Source organism: Triticum aestivum, chromosome 5B (genome assembly GCF_018294505.1).
Source record: "Triticum aestivum cultivar Chinese Spring chromosome 5B, IWGSC CS RefSeq v2.1, whole genome shotgun sequence".
In the NCBI taxonomy this organism is placed as follows: Eukaryota; Viridiplantae; Streptophyta; class Magnoliopsida; order Poales; family Poaceae; genus Triticum; species Triticum aestivum.
The window spans coordinates 389,629,805-389,645,928 of record NC_057807.1 but is presented as its reverse complement, the minus strand read 5'-3'; the positions used below and the strand labels follow the sequence as shown (position 1 = coordinate 389,645,928).

General features: G+C 43.1%; 2 protein-coding genes across 6 annotated transcripts; both read left to right on the top strand.

Moving 5' to 3' along the window:
- Positions 1-777: 777 nt before the first annotated feature.
- Positions 778-1,619, top strand: LOC123114797 (uncharacterized). The gene is made up of 2 exons (XM_044536204.1): positions 778-1,371; positions 1,507-1,619. Exons 1-2 carry the CDS (start codon positions 778-780, stop codon positions 1,600-1,602), a joined length of 690 nt encoding a protein of 229 aa, XP_044392139.1. The 3' UTR covers positions 1,603-1,619.
- A 3,826-nt stretch (positions 1,620-5,445) lies between these two features.
- On the top strand, positions 5,446-14,231 carry LOC123112010 (serine protease HTRA3). Of its 5 annotated transcripts, none has more exons than XM_044532908.1 (14): positions 5,446-5,792; positions 6,344-6,449; positions 6,551-6,571; positions 6,904-6,969; positions 7,074-7,205; positions 7,283-7,410; positions 7,502-7,786; positions 7,999-8,129; positions 8,698-8,815; positions 11,866-11,958; positions 13,105-13,170; positions 13,261-13,373; positions 13,439-13,545; positions 13,993-14,231. In XM_044532908.1, exons 2-14 carry the CDS (start codon positions 6,353-6,355, stop codon positions 14,034-14,036), a joined length of 1,401 nt encoding a protein of 466 aa, XP_044388843.1. In that variant the 5' UTR covers positions 5,446-5,792; positions 6,344-6,352; the 3' UTR covers positions 14,037-14,231. The 5 variants fall into 5 exon arrangements, with proteins under 5 accessions (XP_044388843.1, XP_044388845.1, XP_044388842.1 ...); XM_044532910.1 differs by having other exon boundaries at positions 5,447-5,792; positions 13,445-13,545; XM_044532907.1 differs by having other exon boundaries at positions 5,447-6,041; positions 13,921-14,231.
- Positions 14,232-16,124: the final 1,893 nt, after the last annotated feature.

Below are 16,124 nucleotides of genomic sequence, written 5' to 3'. Positions count from 1 at the left end.
GCAGGTATATTTATGAAGAATCAAAGTTCCGGACCGAAAGGTTGAAACAAAAAAAAATGCTTTCAAACTCATCATTTTGGGAGAAGCAAATTTAGTTCAGGAAATTCGGCTCACACCCTCCGGTACCTGAATTAATGTGAAACCTGGAAAAACTAAAAAGGACCTAATCCCCATGATGATATGATGATTCTAGTATTATTTTGTTGTTATTGTTTGTAAAAAGATAAATTGATGCGATGATACTATCACTATGTTGCTACTATTACTTGTGAAAAGTGATGAAAAACATGGAAGTGCTGGCAATTGTTTTTCAAAACTTTGTTAGTTGTTGTGCTTTTAGTCTACTTGGGTTCTGTTCGGTTAAAACCGAGAACCGGACAAAAAGATCTGGTTAAAAACCAGATCTTAATTTATCAAAAAACCGACAGTACAACAATACTCGCTGCCAAACAGATGTCTAGGAGGCCTAGTTGTAGATTATACTCGCTGCCAAGCTAAACTTATGGATCAAGAGTAGTATCCGGCCCCGAGAGACAAGATACCAGTCACCTCTCCAAGTGATCTCCATCTTCTCCATGAAGAAGCTCAAATTCACGCAAACTTTTCAAGAAAGGAATAAAGGCAAGCCCAAGTATTGCACGAGGCTTGCGACCAAGGAGAAGCCCGCCGGCTTTTCCCTCTCGCTTCGTGCAAAACAATAACATATATATTCATCTCACTCTGCTCCATGCCTCCTCACGCTGGCGAACTGTTTCGATCATCGCACACAATATGTCCATGGATCCTGTCGTGACCAGCAGCAGCAGGAGGAGGAGAGGAGGCTGCGGCTGCAAGGAGGGCTGCCATGGCCACTGCCTACCTCCTCACTCTGCCAAATGCCTCTGCCTCTACCTGCTGCTCGCGCTGATCCTCCTCGTCCTCGTCGCGGCCGTGCTGCTCGTCGTCTTCGTCACGAGGCTCAAGAAGCCGACCTTCTACCTGCAGTCCGTCCAGATGGACAGGTCGTTCAGCCTCCGGCCGTCGTCGTCCAACCGCAGCGGCGACAACGGGACGTCGTCGTCGTCGTGCTCGGTGGCGTCGCTGCTGTTCGCGGCGCAGAACCCGAACAGGATCGGGATAAGGTACAGCGCGGCGGACCTCGGCGTGGCCTACGCGAACGAGTCGGTCGGCGCCATGGACGTGCCGGTGTTCTACCAGCCGACGCGGAGCAGCAACGTGACGGTGCTCATGAACGCCGTGTTCGAGGAGTCCAACGTCAGCCGGCTCGTCGTCAGCGAGCTGTCGGCGCAGAGGAAGCTCGTCGAGATCAGGATCGCCGGGAGCATCGACGCCACCACGCACATCATGAACTTCCCTCTGCCAAAGTTTCACGTACGTTCACACTCCATACTCCTTCCATCTTCAGAAGTTCTTTTGTTTTACTGATGAAGTATGCTCTCACTCTTCAGAAGTTCAAATCTTCGGAAGTTCAGTTTGTCTAAATTTCGTGGTGTTTTTCAATTGCAGTTTACGCTCGATTGCAGAATAGCAACCAACTACACCGACATAGTGCTCCGGGAAGGGATCGAGTCTGCAACTATACGCAAGGTATTTGTTGACTGATAGTTTCTAACTAACATGTGCAAGCTTGTGTCTGAAGTCAGGGCTCAGAACAGTGATCTTCTTGCAGGCAATCCAGGTATCTGCACTGCCCCACATCTCACAGAAGTGCTCTATAAAGCTTGACACGAGGTCGAGAGGGAAGAGGACAAGGCTTGCAGATTTAGGATGCTGATTTCGTAGAATTTAACCTTTTGTTTTCGTTTGCGTAGTAGTAGAATTTAATTGATTCATGTACATGGCCGTTTTACACTTAGAAGAGTATTCTTTGCGTAGCATGCTCCCATGCCAGGCAATGTAAATGTAAATGTATTCAACGGCTGGCAAATGATGCATCTATTTTTCTTGATTGTGTTTCACTGTAAATGTTGAACGAATGTGTAATTGGCTTGAGCTAGTCAATTTATAAAAGCAACTCTAGCAATATCTGTCTGATCGGTATAAGTAACCATCATTGAGGCGATTTTGGATGAAAAGGTCACTCTAGTAAAGTCGACATTCCACCCTTGATCGCCATAGTTTATGGAGTGTGCTATAAACCGAGCCAGCGAGCGCACTGCATCTGGAAAATGGTTTGGCGCAAACGAAATTTCCTCTCCCGCGTCGTAGCACTGTTGACCGCGCACGTCCAAATCTATTGGACTCGAGTCAAATCTGCCCTGTCTCAGCAATCACCTAGCAGTGTAGGATCACGCCTTCGCCTATGCGCCCGAGCGGAGAACCACCATACCAAGACACAGCAGGCTTACGTTGTCGCCTGCAGACGGGATCATGGCCACCGATGTCTCCCAACCAGAGACACGGCCTAGCCAGAAATCCACCGCCAATGTTGCACATCCATGTCCTCTACATCAAATCGTTGTCCTTTTCAGTGCCCATTGTGTATTACTAACGCCCGTGTGTGACCTTGTCGTGCGAAAAGAATTGCGGTCCTTTTCATAGCATGAGCTCGACGCCCCCCCCCCCCCCCCATATTTCTTATGGGCCATCCCAATATGCGGTGCCTGTTCGGGCCGCCAAACAGGCAAAATCCGTATTATCGGCGGAATTTTTCTGGCGGGGGCCTGGATCTGCTAAAATTTGCCGTTCAAAAAGGATTGTCGTCCTCTTCACGCAACGGCTATTTATTGCATTAAGCGAGTACACAAGGATCTCTCACGTCAACGTGAACAGTGTCGGGCTGGCCCATTTAGCTCGTGCAAATTCAAAAAGTCGGGAATAAACAGGGCGCCCCTGGGATCGAGGGTTCTCACCAGCGCAGCTAACCACTCCACCCACTTCATGTTACTGGTTAGTAGTGGGATCACGATCTACTAGAGGCGACTGAGCCGGTCTTCTCCATTTTTCTTTTACTTTTCTCGTTTTCTTGTTTCATTTATTTTTTCTTCTCTGTTTTTTCATTCTTTTTTCTTTCTTCTCAGATTTGTTTCATTATTTTTTGTTTTCTTTTCTTCTCCAATTTTTTGTTTTGTTTTCTTTTTTCTTCTTCGTTTTTTGTTTTTCTTTTGTGTTTTCTTATGTTTATTTTCATTTTCACTCTACATTTTTGTATATGTCAAAAACATTTTTTATCAAAAGTGATCATCATTTTTTGTATACACTTTCAACATTGTCCGAATGCTATTTCAATATTTTAATAGTTATTCAACATTTTTTCAAATACTTATTCACTCTGTTGGAAAAGGCAGTGCCTAGGAGGCGCTTAGGCACGCCTAGGCGCTAGGCAATGGCCAAACGCCTCGCCTAGGGCATAAATGGAGGTCTAGGCAGGGCAAGCAAGGAATTGCCTACGCAAGCAAGAAATCATTCCACATACTGCACTAATATGCCAAATTGGTTATATTTCAATGGCAGTAGACGGCAATTAACTTATTTATATGCTCTGAACTAATATCAACACCCATATAATAATAAAAAATACACTACGACTAAAAACTATATTACCGCCTAGGCCGCGCCTAGGGCGCTTAGGCACCGCCTAGGCACTAGACGAAGGCCAACCGCCTCGCTTACGCTCACCGCTTTTTTCAACCTTGCTTATTCAACATTTTTACTACTTATTCAACATTTTTCATATATGCATTCAACATTTTTTAATACCTATTTCAACAATTTTCAAATACGTGTTCAACATTTTTAATACTTATTCAACATTTTTCAAATTTTTGTTCAACATTTTTAAATACTTGTTAATTTTTTTCATATACTCGTTCAACATTTTTTTAATACATATTCTTCATTTTCAGATATTTGTTCAACATTTTTAATACTTATTCAACCTTTTTTAATACTTGTTCAACATTTTTCGTTCAATATTTTTAATACTTATTCAACATCTTTTCAAATGTGTTTTTGATGAGTTTTTTTTGTAATATATACATATACATATACATATATATATATATATATATATATATATATATATTTAGAATATTTTAAAGTATAGAGAAAAATACAAAAGTAACAAAAAATGAGAACAGAAAACAGAAAAAAAAAACAGGCTGTGGCTCCCGCGCGGCTGGGCCGGCCCGTCTAAGGCTCGCCCGGACGCGAGCGCATCCCCCCAGTCTCGCTTAAAGCGAGACGTAGGGGCGTCCACCTCTTCGTAGCCCTATACCGAAAAAGGCTTTCGCCCCGCTTTATAGATAAAGCAGACCGCCAAAGGACATACAACCACACCAAGTCCACACACCCACACCCAAGTACCACAACAAAGTCATAAGGTTCTGCTGAGGGCACAGCTCAACAAGCCCAAAGAAAGAGAAAAAACAAAGCGAGACCCGCGCCGGGGATTTAGTCAGGCTCCGGCGGCGGCGGCGGCGGTGGTGGCGAAAGGCGGACGGCCATCGAGCGGAGATCGGCGATGAAGGCAGAGATGGCGTCGCGCTCCAGGGGACGGCTAAGCGGCCGCCAAAGCTGCAGGAAACCCGAGAATTTGTAGAGAGCGTCAGTAGCACGACGGAGAGGGGTACACTCGATCACAAGCTTATTACGAACAGTCCAAAGAGTCCAGGCAAGGACCCCAACCTCCAGCCACCTAATGTGGCGGGAGGACGAGGGGGACGTTTGGAGTTCAGCAAATAAGTCGGGGAAGTTGGTGTGGGTCCAACCCCCCCCCCCCCCCGACAATCTCGCGGAAGCAGCTCCAGAGGAACCGGGCGGAGGCGCACGCGAAGAAGATGTGGTTGGAGTCCTCGGGGACAGCACAGAGGGGGCAGATACCAGTGCCTGGGCCATTACGCTTGCGGACCTCCACACCGGATGGGATCCGTCCACGGATCCACTGCCACATGAAGATGCGGATCTTCAGTGGGAGACGGACGGACCATACCATCAAGAGGGGGGGGGGGAGCGGAGGAGGGGGCAATGGCCATGTAGAGCGATTTGGTAGAGAACTGGCCCGACGACTCCAAGTGCCAACGCACACGGTCTTGGGCTCCATCCACCAGCGGCTCATGCAGAGCGACGCAATTAAGCAGCTCACGCCAGGCGGCGGATTCCGCAGGCCCAAATGGCCGACGGAAAGCGAGGCGCCCTAAGTCAATAAGGGCCCTATCAACAGAAATCATGGGGTCGACAGAGATAGAGAAGAGGATGGGGAAGCGAGCCGCAAAGGAGGAGTCGCCGGCCCATCGGTCAAACCAGAAGAGCGTCGAGAGGCCGGACCCTACCGAGATAGAGGTACCAATGCGGAGCACAGGGAGGAGCTGGACGAGGGACTGCCAGAACTGTGAACCTCCCGACTTCTGGCAGAAGGCAAGGGGTTGGCCACGCAGGTATTTATTCCGGATAATGTCCAGTCATAGGCCACCCTGACCCTGCGAGATGCGCCACAGCCACCGGGATAGAAGGGCAATATTCATCCGCTTAGAGCACATGATCCCCAATCCACCCTGCTCCCGAGGCTTGCAGATGTCAGGCCAGCTGACCAAGTGATACTTCTGCTTGCCATGCTCGCCAGCCCAATAGAAGCGGGATTGGATTTTGGTGATCTCCTTATGGAGAGATTCGTGGAGGCTGTAGAAACTCATAAGAAATAAGAGGAGGCCGGAGAGGGAGGAGTTGATAAGAATAGTCCGGGCCGCCTTGGAGAGCCACCTCCCCTGCCAGGGCTCGCATCTAGTCTGGAGCTTGGTCACAGAGGGGCGAAGATCGGCGGCCAAGAGGCGCGAGTCACTGATGGGCGTCCCAAGGTAGGTAGTGGGGAACGAGCCCAGGCGGCAATTAAGTCTATTGGCGATGGCCACTGTAGCCACGCCCCGTCCCCAATCCTCCCTCCAATCGGCGGCGGAGAGCACTACCCGGCGAGGGGCGCAGCTCCCCGTCCCACCCTGTCGCCGCGCCTCTGCCCTCCACTCAAGCACGAACGGCTTCGCTGATCTGCGCCGGCGGCCATCCCTGGTTTCCCTTCCACGTCTCTGGCGAGTCTTTTGCAGAAACTGGTTCACTGCCTCATCCCCTCTTCGTCTTCTTGCATGCATATGCGTGGTCCGATGCGGGCCGGTCACACTTCCGGTGGAGAGTACCTTCGCTTTACTGAGTTTCTCACCTGAGATTTCGTGACGAGAAACTTAAACGTCGATATTTTACTGATTCACACCATAATACATCCTATATTTGCATAGAATTTTTGTCCTGAAAGCATACCGTGCTGTCAGGATCTTCAATAGATATAGGTCAACTTTCACTTGAGCTTTTATTTATAACTATGTCAATAATTAGCGCATTCTTTCTGTCATTATAGGTCCAGGAGATGCCTAGAAAGAATCAAGAATGTACAAGCACGGGAGGAGGAGCAAGCACAAGCAAGAAGAGAAAGGCTTCTTTACAGTCCAACTCCAACCGAGAAGGTGAGCCAAGCGCAACCATTCCTGGTCTCTGTTGAATTGTGAATTATAATGGAGCTAGCTAAAATATATTATTAATGCTATTAATTGTTCATTACCTGCAGATTCTCCGCCTCCGAGGGATGGTTAGTTTATTTTGAGGACACCTAGGGATTGGATGCGTTCGATCCTAGTATTGGACCGGACATCTTTGGAATTATTTCTACTGTTAAACGACAACATCATGTTTAAACATATGCAACATAAAAAAGTACTAATGAAATGAAACATTGCTTCCTAGGTTCGTTCAATGTTAAAAGTCTTGTTCGACAGAAACATGTTACTCATGTGATTTTTTCTTTGTTTGGTTGAAACTTGTCTGACCAAAAGCTATTCCTTTTGTTTTGGCATGCGCCAGTTTTATCTTGCATATTGGCTTTGAATGCTAATTGATACACATTTTCACCTATTGCACCAGACCTATCACGCATATTACGCAAGAGCCTACTTCCCTGTGGTTATCCTATGCCATCTAAGATTGCTGGCAAGTTATTATTTTCCATTTTTCTGATTCTCCCCTCCCGTTATTTTTATGTGTTTCAAGATATTTATTATAGCCCTCATGGTATGTTATGTTTCTTCGATTAGGGGGCATGCGCTTGGTGAATACATTTGAGCTCTGCTTTGGAAATTTAGATGGCTACAGTGAAGAGCAAACCAGCATTAAGTTGCTTGCTTTGAGCCTATGCCAGTCCATTGTTTCACTTGCTGCTTTTAAGGGTAACAATGCAATCGTTTTGTTATAGGGATTCCAAGTTTTTAAGGTTACAGTAACTAAAACTTTTAATCCTGTGTAGGTAAAACTAGACAGTTTACATGCACAGGCACAATCATACAGCACACAACATCCAGCATGAGCATTCTAACCTCTGCTAGCTTGATTAGATCCCCTGAAGATGAAAGTAAGATACTTGATAAACTGGAGGTTAGTGCTACTAGTCAATTTTCCATCATATTGCTTTGTTATGATTATTTGCCCATGAGATGAAAATGATACAGTTTGTACTTGCATGCAGATTAAGGTGCGCCTGCCCAATGGCAAGCTTGTTGTAGGAAAACTGTGGAAATATAATTTTTATTATAATATTGCTGTTGTGAACACCAAGGCTTTTCCAGAACTTCGTGCAGCATGCTTTCATAATGAGGTGACAGCTAATGTCAAATTCTCCCAAAGTAAACTGGTAGCTATTGGACGAGTTTTTGAATCTGGAGAACTAATGGCTACAGGTGGGACACTGCTGTACAAAACTTGCAAATTCAATTGCCAGCAACTCATGGCATCTACTTGTAAGACCACAAAGGTATTTCCCCTAATCTTTTATCGCTCCGTAGAAAGATTAATAAAAAGAAACTGGTAATATGACTAGAGCAGGACTTTTTGTTCGCATTAGTAAGATATTCATACATAATATCTTCAAAATAGTTCATATTGAACAATATTATATAGTGTACCTAAATATGAAATATATTATTCTAAACAAAGCATGTTCACAGCCAGTATATTCTGTGCTAGGCTGGAATTGGGGGCCCCATTGTTGCTGCTGATGGAAAATTCATAGGCATGAGCTTTTATTATAAGGATGGAGCTCCTTTCTTACCAATCACTATCCTCCAGAAATGCTTAAAGCACTTCAATGAATTTGGGTATGTTTTAAAGTTCTTACCTGTATTTACTTGGAATATATTTAGTTCAGTCCCATGTTGCCAAGATACTAAACAATTTCCTACCACTCTCTTATCATTTCTTTATTGTGAAGATATTAGTTCAGGACTTGAGATTGAAATTAGGATATCGTAGGTCGTAGCTAACATTTAATGGTTCTTAAATTGATAAGTTTATTGGATGGATACTTGGGAGATGCTAAAATTATGCTGCCACTACCCAGCTGATCAGTGACAGCCACGATGGCTGCACGGTTGGCTCGTTCGAGTATTAACCACTGGTAGGAGGGTCACATCCTATTCATCTGAGCCACCAGAAACCAGCTATTTGTCGTAGCCACTAGCTGCGAGTAAGCAGTTCCAGTCCCCTTAATATATGTTGTTCACTGTTCCCCGGGTGTCACCAAACTTGCTTTCGCTATCCTGGGTTCTGTGTAGCTGATGTTACTTGTCTCACGTATTTAGTTCTATGTAGTTTTATGTCATCTATATTTCTAGCTGATCTATTGTTAGTAAATATATTGAATGATCAATGATGTGATATGTGTAGGAGAGTTCTGCAGCCATGGCATGGTCTGAGGATTGGATCACTTCAAGCTGAAAAACTGTGTGTCCGTGAAGAAGTACATGACAGCTTCCCCCATGCACATGACATTTACGTACAGAAGGTGACTATCCACCTCATGTTTAGTACTTTCTTTCATTGTGTTGCTGTGCTGTTTATATGTGTACTAGTAATAGTGCACCTGCAATGCACGTGGTATCAATTACAAAATAAATAACATGTTTCAGGCGTAAGAAGTTGAAATGGACATCTTAAGAAATATGTACTCCCCATTTCATTACCAAGAAAACATAATTTCCTCTCCATCTACAGTATGATTTTTCCCCATACATAAACAACAAACCAAATCAAAGGAAATTATCAAAATGAACATTGGTAACAACTCATTCTATTTGTTCCCTGACATGATATATGACTAATTGAAACACTTACACGGAAGTATGAATAGAAAATCCAAATTGTGCCCCCCTTGAGCACAACTTCATATATCACACTAGTGTAGTAATTAAGGCCTGTAGTAGGAAGGTTTAAACCAAAACTTATCATATCTATGACGTTTGATTTTTCTAGAGCTTTGAATTATATCTCCAGCTCATTCAATGCAACAATAGACCCAGCATTCTCCATGAACTTGCTACCTTCGTTTCTCAAATCTAGCAGAACTTTGGTGGTCCTCTTGTCTTAACTAAAATGCCACAAATAAATCCACATCAATATCACTTATAACATATAAGAGCACAGATTTGAAAGAAATGGGAAAAAGGCGTACCAGTGATATACGAGATAGAGTTGGGGTAGCACCAATTGAAGAGAAGCTTGTCCAACATCGTCTGAGATGGTTTGGGCATATTCAGCGCAGGCCTCCAGAAGCTCCAGTGCATAGCGGATGGCTAAAGCGTGCGGAGAATGTCAAGAGAGGGCGGGGTAGACCGAATTTGACATGGGAGGAGTCCGTTAAGAGAGACCTGAAGGATTGGAGTATCACCAAAGAGCTAGCTATGGACAGGGGTGCGTGGAAGCTTGCTATCCATGTGCCCGAGCCATGAGTTGGTTGCGAGATTTTATGGGTTTCACCTCTAGCCTACCCCAACTTGTTTGGGACTAAAGGCTTTGTTGTTGTTGGGAAAAAGGCGTACCAGCCCCCCCCCCCCCTCTTTTTTTTGACGAGTCGACGCGGGCTTACGCCGGCCTAAACCTTATATTACCCAAGCATGAAACAATTACAAGTTGTAGCAGAGAGATACAGGGCTAGAGAAAAGGAAATTAAAACTAGACTAATCTTGCAGCTAGGTGGAACAACATGTATTCCCAGTCCTGGAGTAGAATTTACTTCAGAACATTTTTACAACGGTTGGGTCAGAGCAATAAGTCATCTCGAAAAGCTCCAGTGTTGTGACGTTTTCAAATGTTCCATAGAAGAGCAATGACCACAGTAGAACAAACTTTGTTGGATAGAGAACCTTGCCATACATAGAGAAGATTGGTGGGCCTGCCATCATGTGAGTTATTGAGTTCACTCCGGAGTGGCAGGAGGGGAGGACAACAAAACGGTAGATGGTCAATATTCTCACTTCCTCCACAAAGGGGCAGGCGTTGGAGGTGGCAATAGAATGTCGGAGCATAATTCTTCCAGTTAGCAGTAGGCAGCTAATCAGTTGGTCTGGTGGACCAGATCTCCTTGTAGGTCATTTTAGTTGTTAGAACCTTGCCGTCTTGCCTGCAAATTCTTTTGTTCGGGACCTGCAGATTCAAGTTTACCAAAGTCATAATGGCGCGCAAGTTAGCTAGTTCGCATTCAGCCGCGCATGAGATAATCTTGGAGCAAGATTGAGGTTTAGCTCCGGAGAAGCAAGAATCCAGGCAACAAAGGCTGCCTGCCTATTGAAGTGGGAGAAAAGAGCCTTGAATTGTTGAGCCAAAGTGGTAGTGGCATTCGGAAGCCAAAGGTCAGCCCAAAAGGAGGCGATGGCACCATCCCCAAGATTGGCCATGGTGATTGAGCGAAAGAAGTCTTAAGCCTTTGAAAATATCATACCAAATTGGAGTAACAACATTACCCGGCGTGCCCACATCATGAATAGGAGACCATCCATATTTGTTGACGAGGTAGTTCGGTTCAGGCTGGGTGCCTGAATCGTGAAGTTTAGAGAGGTGTTAGAGAAGCAGACATAATTTTTCTGTTGCTTTAAATGGAATGGTGTAAATTCCCTTGCATAGTGTTTAATATCTGTGAGGTTTGTTTTCAACTTCGTTTCATTATTTGAACAATAGCAATCAGGTATTGTAGTGACCCGACCCGAAAACGGTCAAGTCTCTGTGTATCTGTACCATCCCAAGATCATCCTGGCACACACAGTACATTGACGGAAATATCAAAGTGCAATCACACCTGATTTAATATATCGAATCTCATATCGAGTATTTATTACATCAGAATAAATTTGGTCGAAGGCCAACTCATGAGATAAACTAATGCGGAAGCGTAGATGAAAAATGAGTCCATCCGACTCCTAAGGGCAATCACCGAGCATGGATTGTAGCCTCACTCCTGGTCAGAATAATCCTCCGCAACATGAGACGTTGCAGCCGTATGAGGATTATTCCGACCAGGAGTGAGGCTACGATCCACGCTCGGTGATTGCCCTTTGGAGTCGGATGGACTCGCTTTTCATCTACGCTTCCGCATTAGTTTATCTCATGAGTTGGCCTTCGGCCGAATTTATTTTGATGTAATAAATACTCGATATGAGATTCGATATAACAAATCATGTGTGATTGCACTTTGATATTTTCATCAATGTACTGTGTGTGCCAGCATGATCTTGTGATGGTACAGATACACAGAGACTTGGCCATTTTCGGGTCGGGTCGCTACAGGTATCTAGCCTAGATTCTATGCTTTGTTGTACGTTATGGTATATTATACTCCCTCCTCCCCATTATGTAATACGGTCTTATATTATGGGACGGAGGGAGTATCAATTTTCTTGAGTGAGAGTGAGAACAAGGAAAAGGGACATTAGCAGCTATTTTGACAAAACTAATCTTTTGAGATTGGATGTGAACATAAATTTGGATACTTACTTTGTGATGATCACTTATTGCCGTGATTTGCTTGATTGTTTTTTTGACAGATCCTTGTTTGCTTCATAGGTTGTGGGTGGATCCCCGGCAGCAGATTCTGGAATCAAAGCTGGCGATGTAATTTCCAAGCTTGATGACTTTTCGCTGTCCAATGCACACGAGGTTCTGTTCTTTTGTGCTATTTCTATTTTTTCTTTGTTTCTAAATTGTGCTGTGAAATCAGACTTCCATTTATTTGGTTTGGTTTCCTGTGAGTCTGACACTATAGGTTAGTTTGGTTGGTGCCCTGGACACGATGTCTAGAAAGTGATGCCTGCAATGAGCCTGAAAAATGAATGTTTCACCTGATTTGGCACAAGCCAATGTAGTAGGAACAACAGCTCGGGAAGCACCATTGGCATCCATGGAAGGTTGAATATCAGCATTGGTAGTAGGAGGAGCATGGGCTCTGGGAGAAGATGAAATCAATCCAGCCAGGACCTTCCATATCGTCTGAGACTCACCCCCAACTAAAAAAAATGAGACCATCCAGGACTAGCGGCCCTTGAAGGCATATTTTTATAGAATAAACTCTAAGCACCACAGGCCACTCCGTGACTCGAGCCGGGGTGGCCCAGATAGCTCCATGCTATCCTAGCCAACAGGGTGACAACCCTATTCTCTCACCACCACCTAAGAGAACCCCATTCTTACAAGAAAGTTAGAATTAGTTATATAAAAAATGATCAGGCAGACATTTATTATTTCCGTAGCTGCCATAGTTTACTAGGCTGTGCTTTTGAGCAATCACCTTCTGCATTTTCCATTCTGTGGGAATAATACTTGGTAAGAACACATCAATTCTCCAATGTGAACTCTGCAGTAATTTGGGGAACAATCGAATCATAAATTGTTTTCATCAGGCAAGCTAGTTTCTAATTGCGACCGGAGACCAGAACTTGACAAATTAACACCTGCAGTGTGTTGCATGCTCAGTGCACATTACATATACTAATCATGTTGGTAGAGTTATTTAATTTTAGTTGACCACTTGGATTTTCTACTTATTTTAATGCATATACTAATCATGTTTTATTGCCAAAAGTGCTCAAGAAATAATTAAACAATATGATTTGATTTTGAATTATTCATGGTATATTTACAAAACTTATCGAGATTCCGTCAGTGTTCTTAAGTTTAAGCATGATGACCAGTGTAGTGTCAAAAACACTCTTGTATTACGGGACGGAGGGAGTAGGTACACAACATACATGTTCTTGCAATATCTGCTACTCATATGGATTTTATTTATTCCTAGTTTCCTACCAGTTCCATGAGCTGATTTTGGACAAGGCAGAGAGTGCTTTACGACATGGTGAAGGAATGCATTTTACGGTTAGTTGCAGAAGTTGTATTCTGCATTTGTTGTGTGTCAACATTTATGCTTTACTTATTCTCCATATTGTGCCATTGCATTGAAAATAGGTATCTGTCCTAAGGCCAAGCAGTGGTTTTCAGTTCTGTGCAACTATCAGTGCTGAAGTTATCGACACAAGCAAACAAAACATGAGCAATCAAAACAAGAGCAAGGAAAACAGGTTATTTTTGCGACACAAACTTGTTGTTTTTATGTCAATATTTTGTGTGAAGTCAATTCTTTCAGTGTTAGATGGCCGGTATCCAAGACGAAGTGGCTATATCCAGATGACGTACGTGATGCTGATATGATGCCCCTTGTTCGGAAGTGTCGTCGACCTGGCTATATATATGGTGAGGATCTTACTTCTTGTTTCCTTTCCTCTTTGTTGATGATGATGATGATGTTTCAAGCAGTATCCACTACTGTCTTAGTTTTATCTTCTGCTGAGTTTCTTTTTTGATCTGTTAAATCTGGCATCGTTGCGATCTGTTAAATTTGGTGTCGTTTCTGATCTCATGTAATTTCATGTAGATCCCTGTGACATTTAGATGTCTGCATTTTTAAATTTGTACTCTGTGTTGGTGTAAAAGTTCCTGCAACCACTTTTTAGATGCATTCTATGTGCAAGGCTGCATGATCTCTCTGTGGTGGTTAGGTTGTTCCACTTTTGTAATATCATTACTTGGTAAATTTCTCTCATGGACGTGACATCACCTTTGTTTCAGAAGCCCCCTTGACCACTGACTTATCTAGATACACAAGGCTCTGATGAATAATCAAGTTGAGCAATCTTGTAGGGCTAGTCAAGAGGAGTTTGGCATTCTTAGGGAACCCTATGTGAACGTTTTTGTTTTCTGATCCATATTTGGCGAATAAACGGCATGTTACCCACCTGTATGTTTGATTGTTTTAATGCGTGTATGAAAATTACTAAGATGGGGTCGTGAGATGTAAAGACAAAGTGCTTGTTTTTGGCATGTTGTGATATATGTAATGCATACTTGTGTGGGGCGGCGAAATGGCCCCAGCGAGCTCATGCTCCTCTTTTCTGTAACCTCAAAATAACCTCTTTATTCATGTCTCCCTTTGTAAAGAAATGTAAGACTTTTAGATCAATATTTTTTAATAGAGAGAGTAGATATTAATGTTACAACGTTCACAATTGTGGAAGATCGCTGGAACTTAGCCAACTGGCCTAGTTCATGAGCTACAAAATTTGTTTCCCGAATGGCATGCTCATACTTAACCCTAACAAATTCTTGCTCAAACAATCATGGAAGAATGCTGCAGTAGGCGGCCTCTCATTCTTAATAATTTATACTATTAATTTCATATTTTAAGAGTTCACAACAACTTTATCACAACCCATGGATTTTGCTAAGAGTAAGCCATGCTTGAGAGCCAAAGCTTCAGCTGAAACAACATCTTGAACCATATCCAATTGTACATTACTTGTGGCGATAAACTTCTCTTTTTTATCTCTAATAATGATAGCACTAGTGGTTCCTTCAAATAATCTGGATCGAGCGAAGCATCAAATCGATAGCACTATTAATGTTAGAAAATGCAAGAACCGGCGAAAACCTTTCGCAAACCCTATCAAAATACCCTTGTATAAGTGTCAAAATATTGAAACATCAACTCCCGCAAGCTTAGGTATTGCTCGTCCTCGAGCAATCAAGAAATATGAAGAACTAAAGGGAGATTGACAAATGAGTAAAAGGGTTTACCGGCTCGTGAAGGTGTAATATATTTGTTCTCACAAATCTTGCGATCTTAGTTAAGAAAATACTTGCATTTGAATGGTCGCACTTAAACTCGCTGCCTAGCTGCAAATAGTTTCATAGCACTAGTTCTAATTCACAAAGTAAAGTTTGATACACAAGGCGCAAAGCAAACAAAAAGATATTCTCTCTTGAGAAAGGAATTTTGCATTTTGAATCCTTTCAAAACATAAACATAAACAAAGAGTTTTGGTAGAAAAAAGCATAATACTCAAGTATCACCTTAACACCCACTAGTACTGCCTAATCATGCTTCTCAAGTACCACTTTCAATCATTGTCTGTCGGAACTTTTATTTTTGGTAACAAGATTATGCCAAATAAATTATACTCTCTTCATTTCATAATATAGTGCGCCCACGCTTTTCGAGGTTCAACTTTGACCATAAATTAGACCAATAATACATAAAACATTTTGCTAAAAATTATACCTTTGTAAACTTCTTTCGAATACGAATTCAAAGGTATATGTCATGCTCCTGCCGCAGTCGCTCATGTTGGTTAAATTTATGGTCAAAGTTAAATCTTGAAAAGCGTGGACATGCTACATTATGGAATGGAGGGAGTACACGCAAATGGGGGGTTCATTGTGGCTTCAGTTGAATACTATGGATCAAAGATCATCTCTTTCAAATGCATATTGTTTATTATCACACACACACACCCTCGAGAGAAAGCCGAATAATATTCATCATAGTGCTGCCACTACAGACATTAACCAACTCATAGCCAAAAGCCGAGCCAAAACTGGATCATTCATAGGCTAGTGGAGTCATCAGCATAAACTCACAAGGGATGATGAAGATTGCTTTCAAGCAATTCTTGAGGTACTGAAAGATTGAAGACCCAACCTAAAGGAGGATCTCATTGAGCATACCGGCGGACTTGTTTCACGGTACTTGTGTGGATTAATTAACACCTCTTCTTATTAGGTATCCATTGGCTATCTAGGGATGGCAATGGGGGTGGGTTTGGATGGGTAGAGCTAAACCAGATCCATACCCATATCCACGAGCTCATCCATGAAAGTATCCATGGGTAACAAACACCATCCATACACATACCTACTGAATATCTCTTTATCCATGTAACAGCAAAAACAACAACCATGATAATATGTACTCATGTTAATATAAAAATACCTAC

Excerpts from the sequence above, each read along its gene's own strand:
- LOC123114797 (XM_044536204.1), top strand. The coding sequence starts at position 778 with ATGGATCCTGTCGTGACCAGCAGCAGCAGGAGGAGGAGAGGAGGCTGC. Across the intron at positions 1,372-1,506 it reads TCCCTCTGCCAAAGTTTCAC|TTTACGCTCGATTGCAGAAT; the intron begins GTACGTTCACAC and ends TTTCAATTGCAG.
- LOC123112010 (XM_044532908.1), top strand. The coding sequence starts at position 6,353 with ATGCCTAGAAAGAATCAAGAATGTACAAGCACGGGAGGAGGAGCAAGC. Across the intron at positions 6,450-6,550 it reads GTCCAACTCCAACCGAGAAG|ATTCTCCGCCTCCGAGGGAT; the intron begins GTGAGCCAAGCG and ends CATTACCTGCAG. Across the intron at positions 11,959-13,104 it reads CGCTGTCCAATGCACACGAG|TTCCATGAGCTGATTTTGGA; the intron begins GTTCTGTTCTTT and ends GTTTCCTACCAG.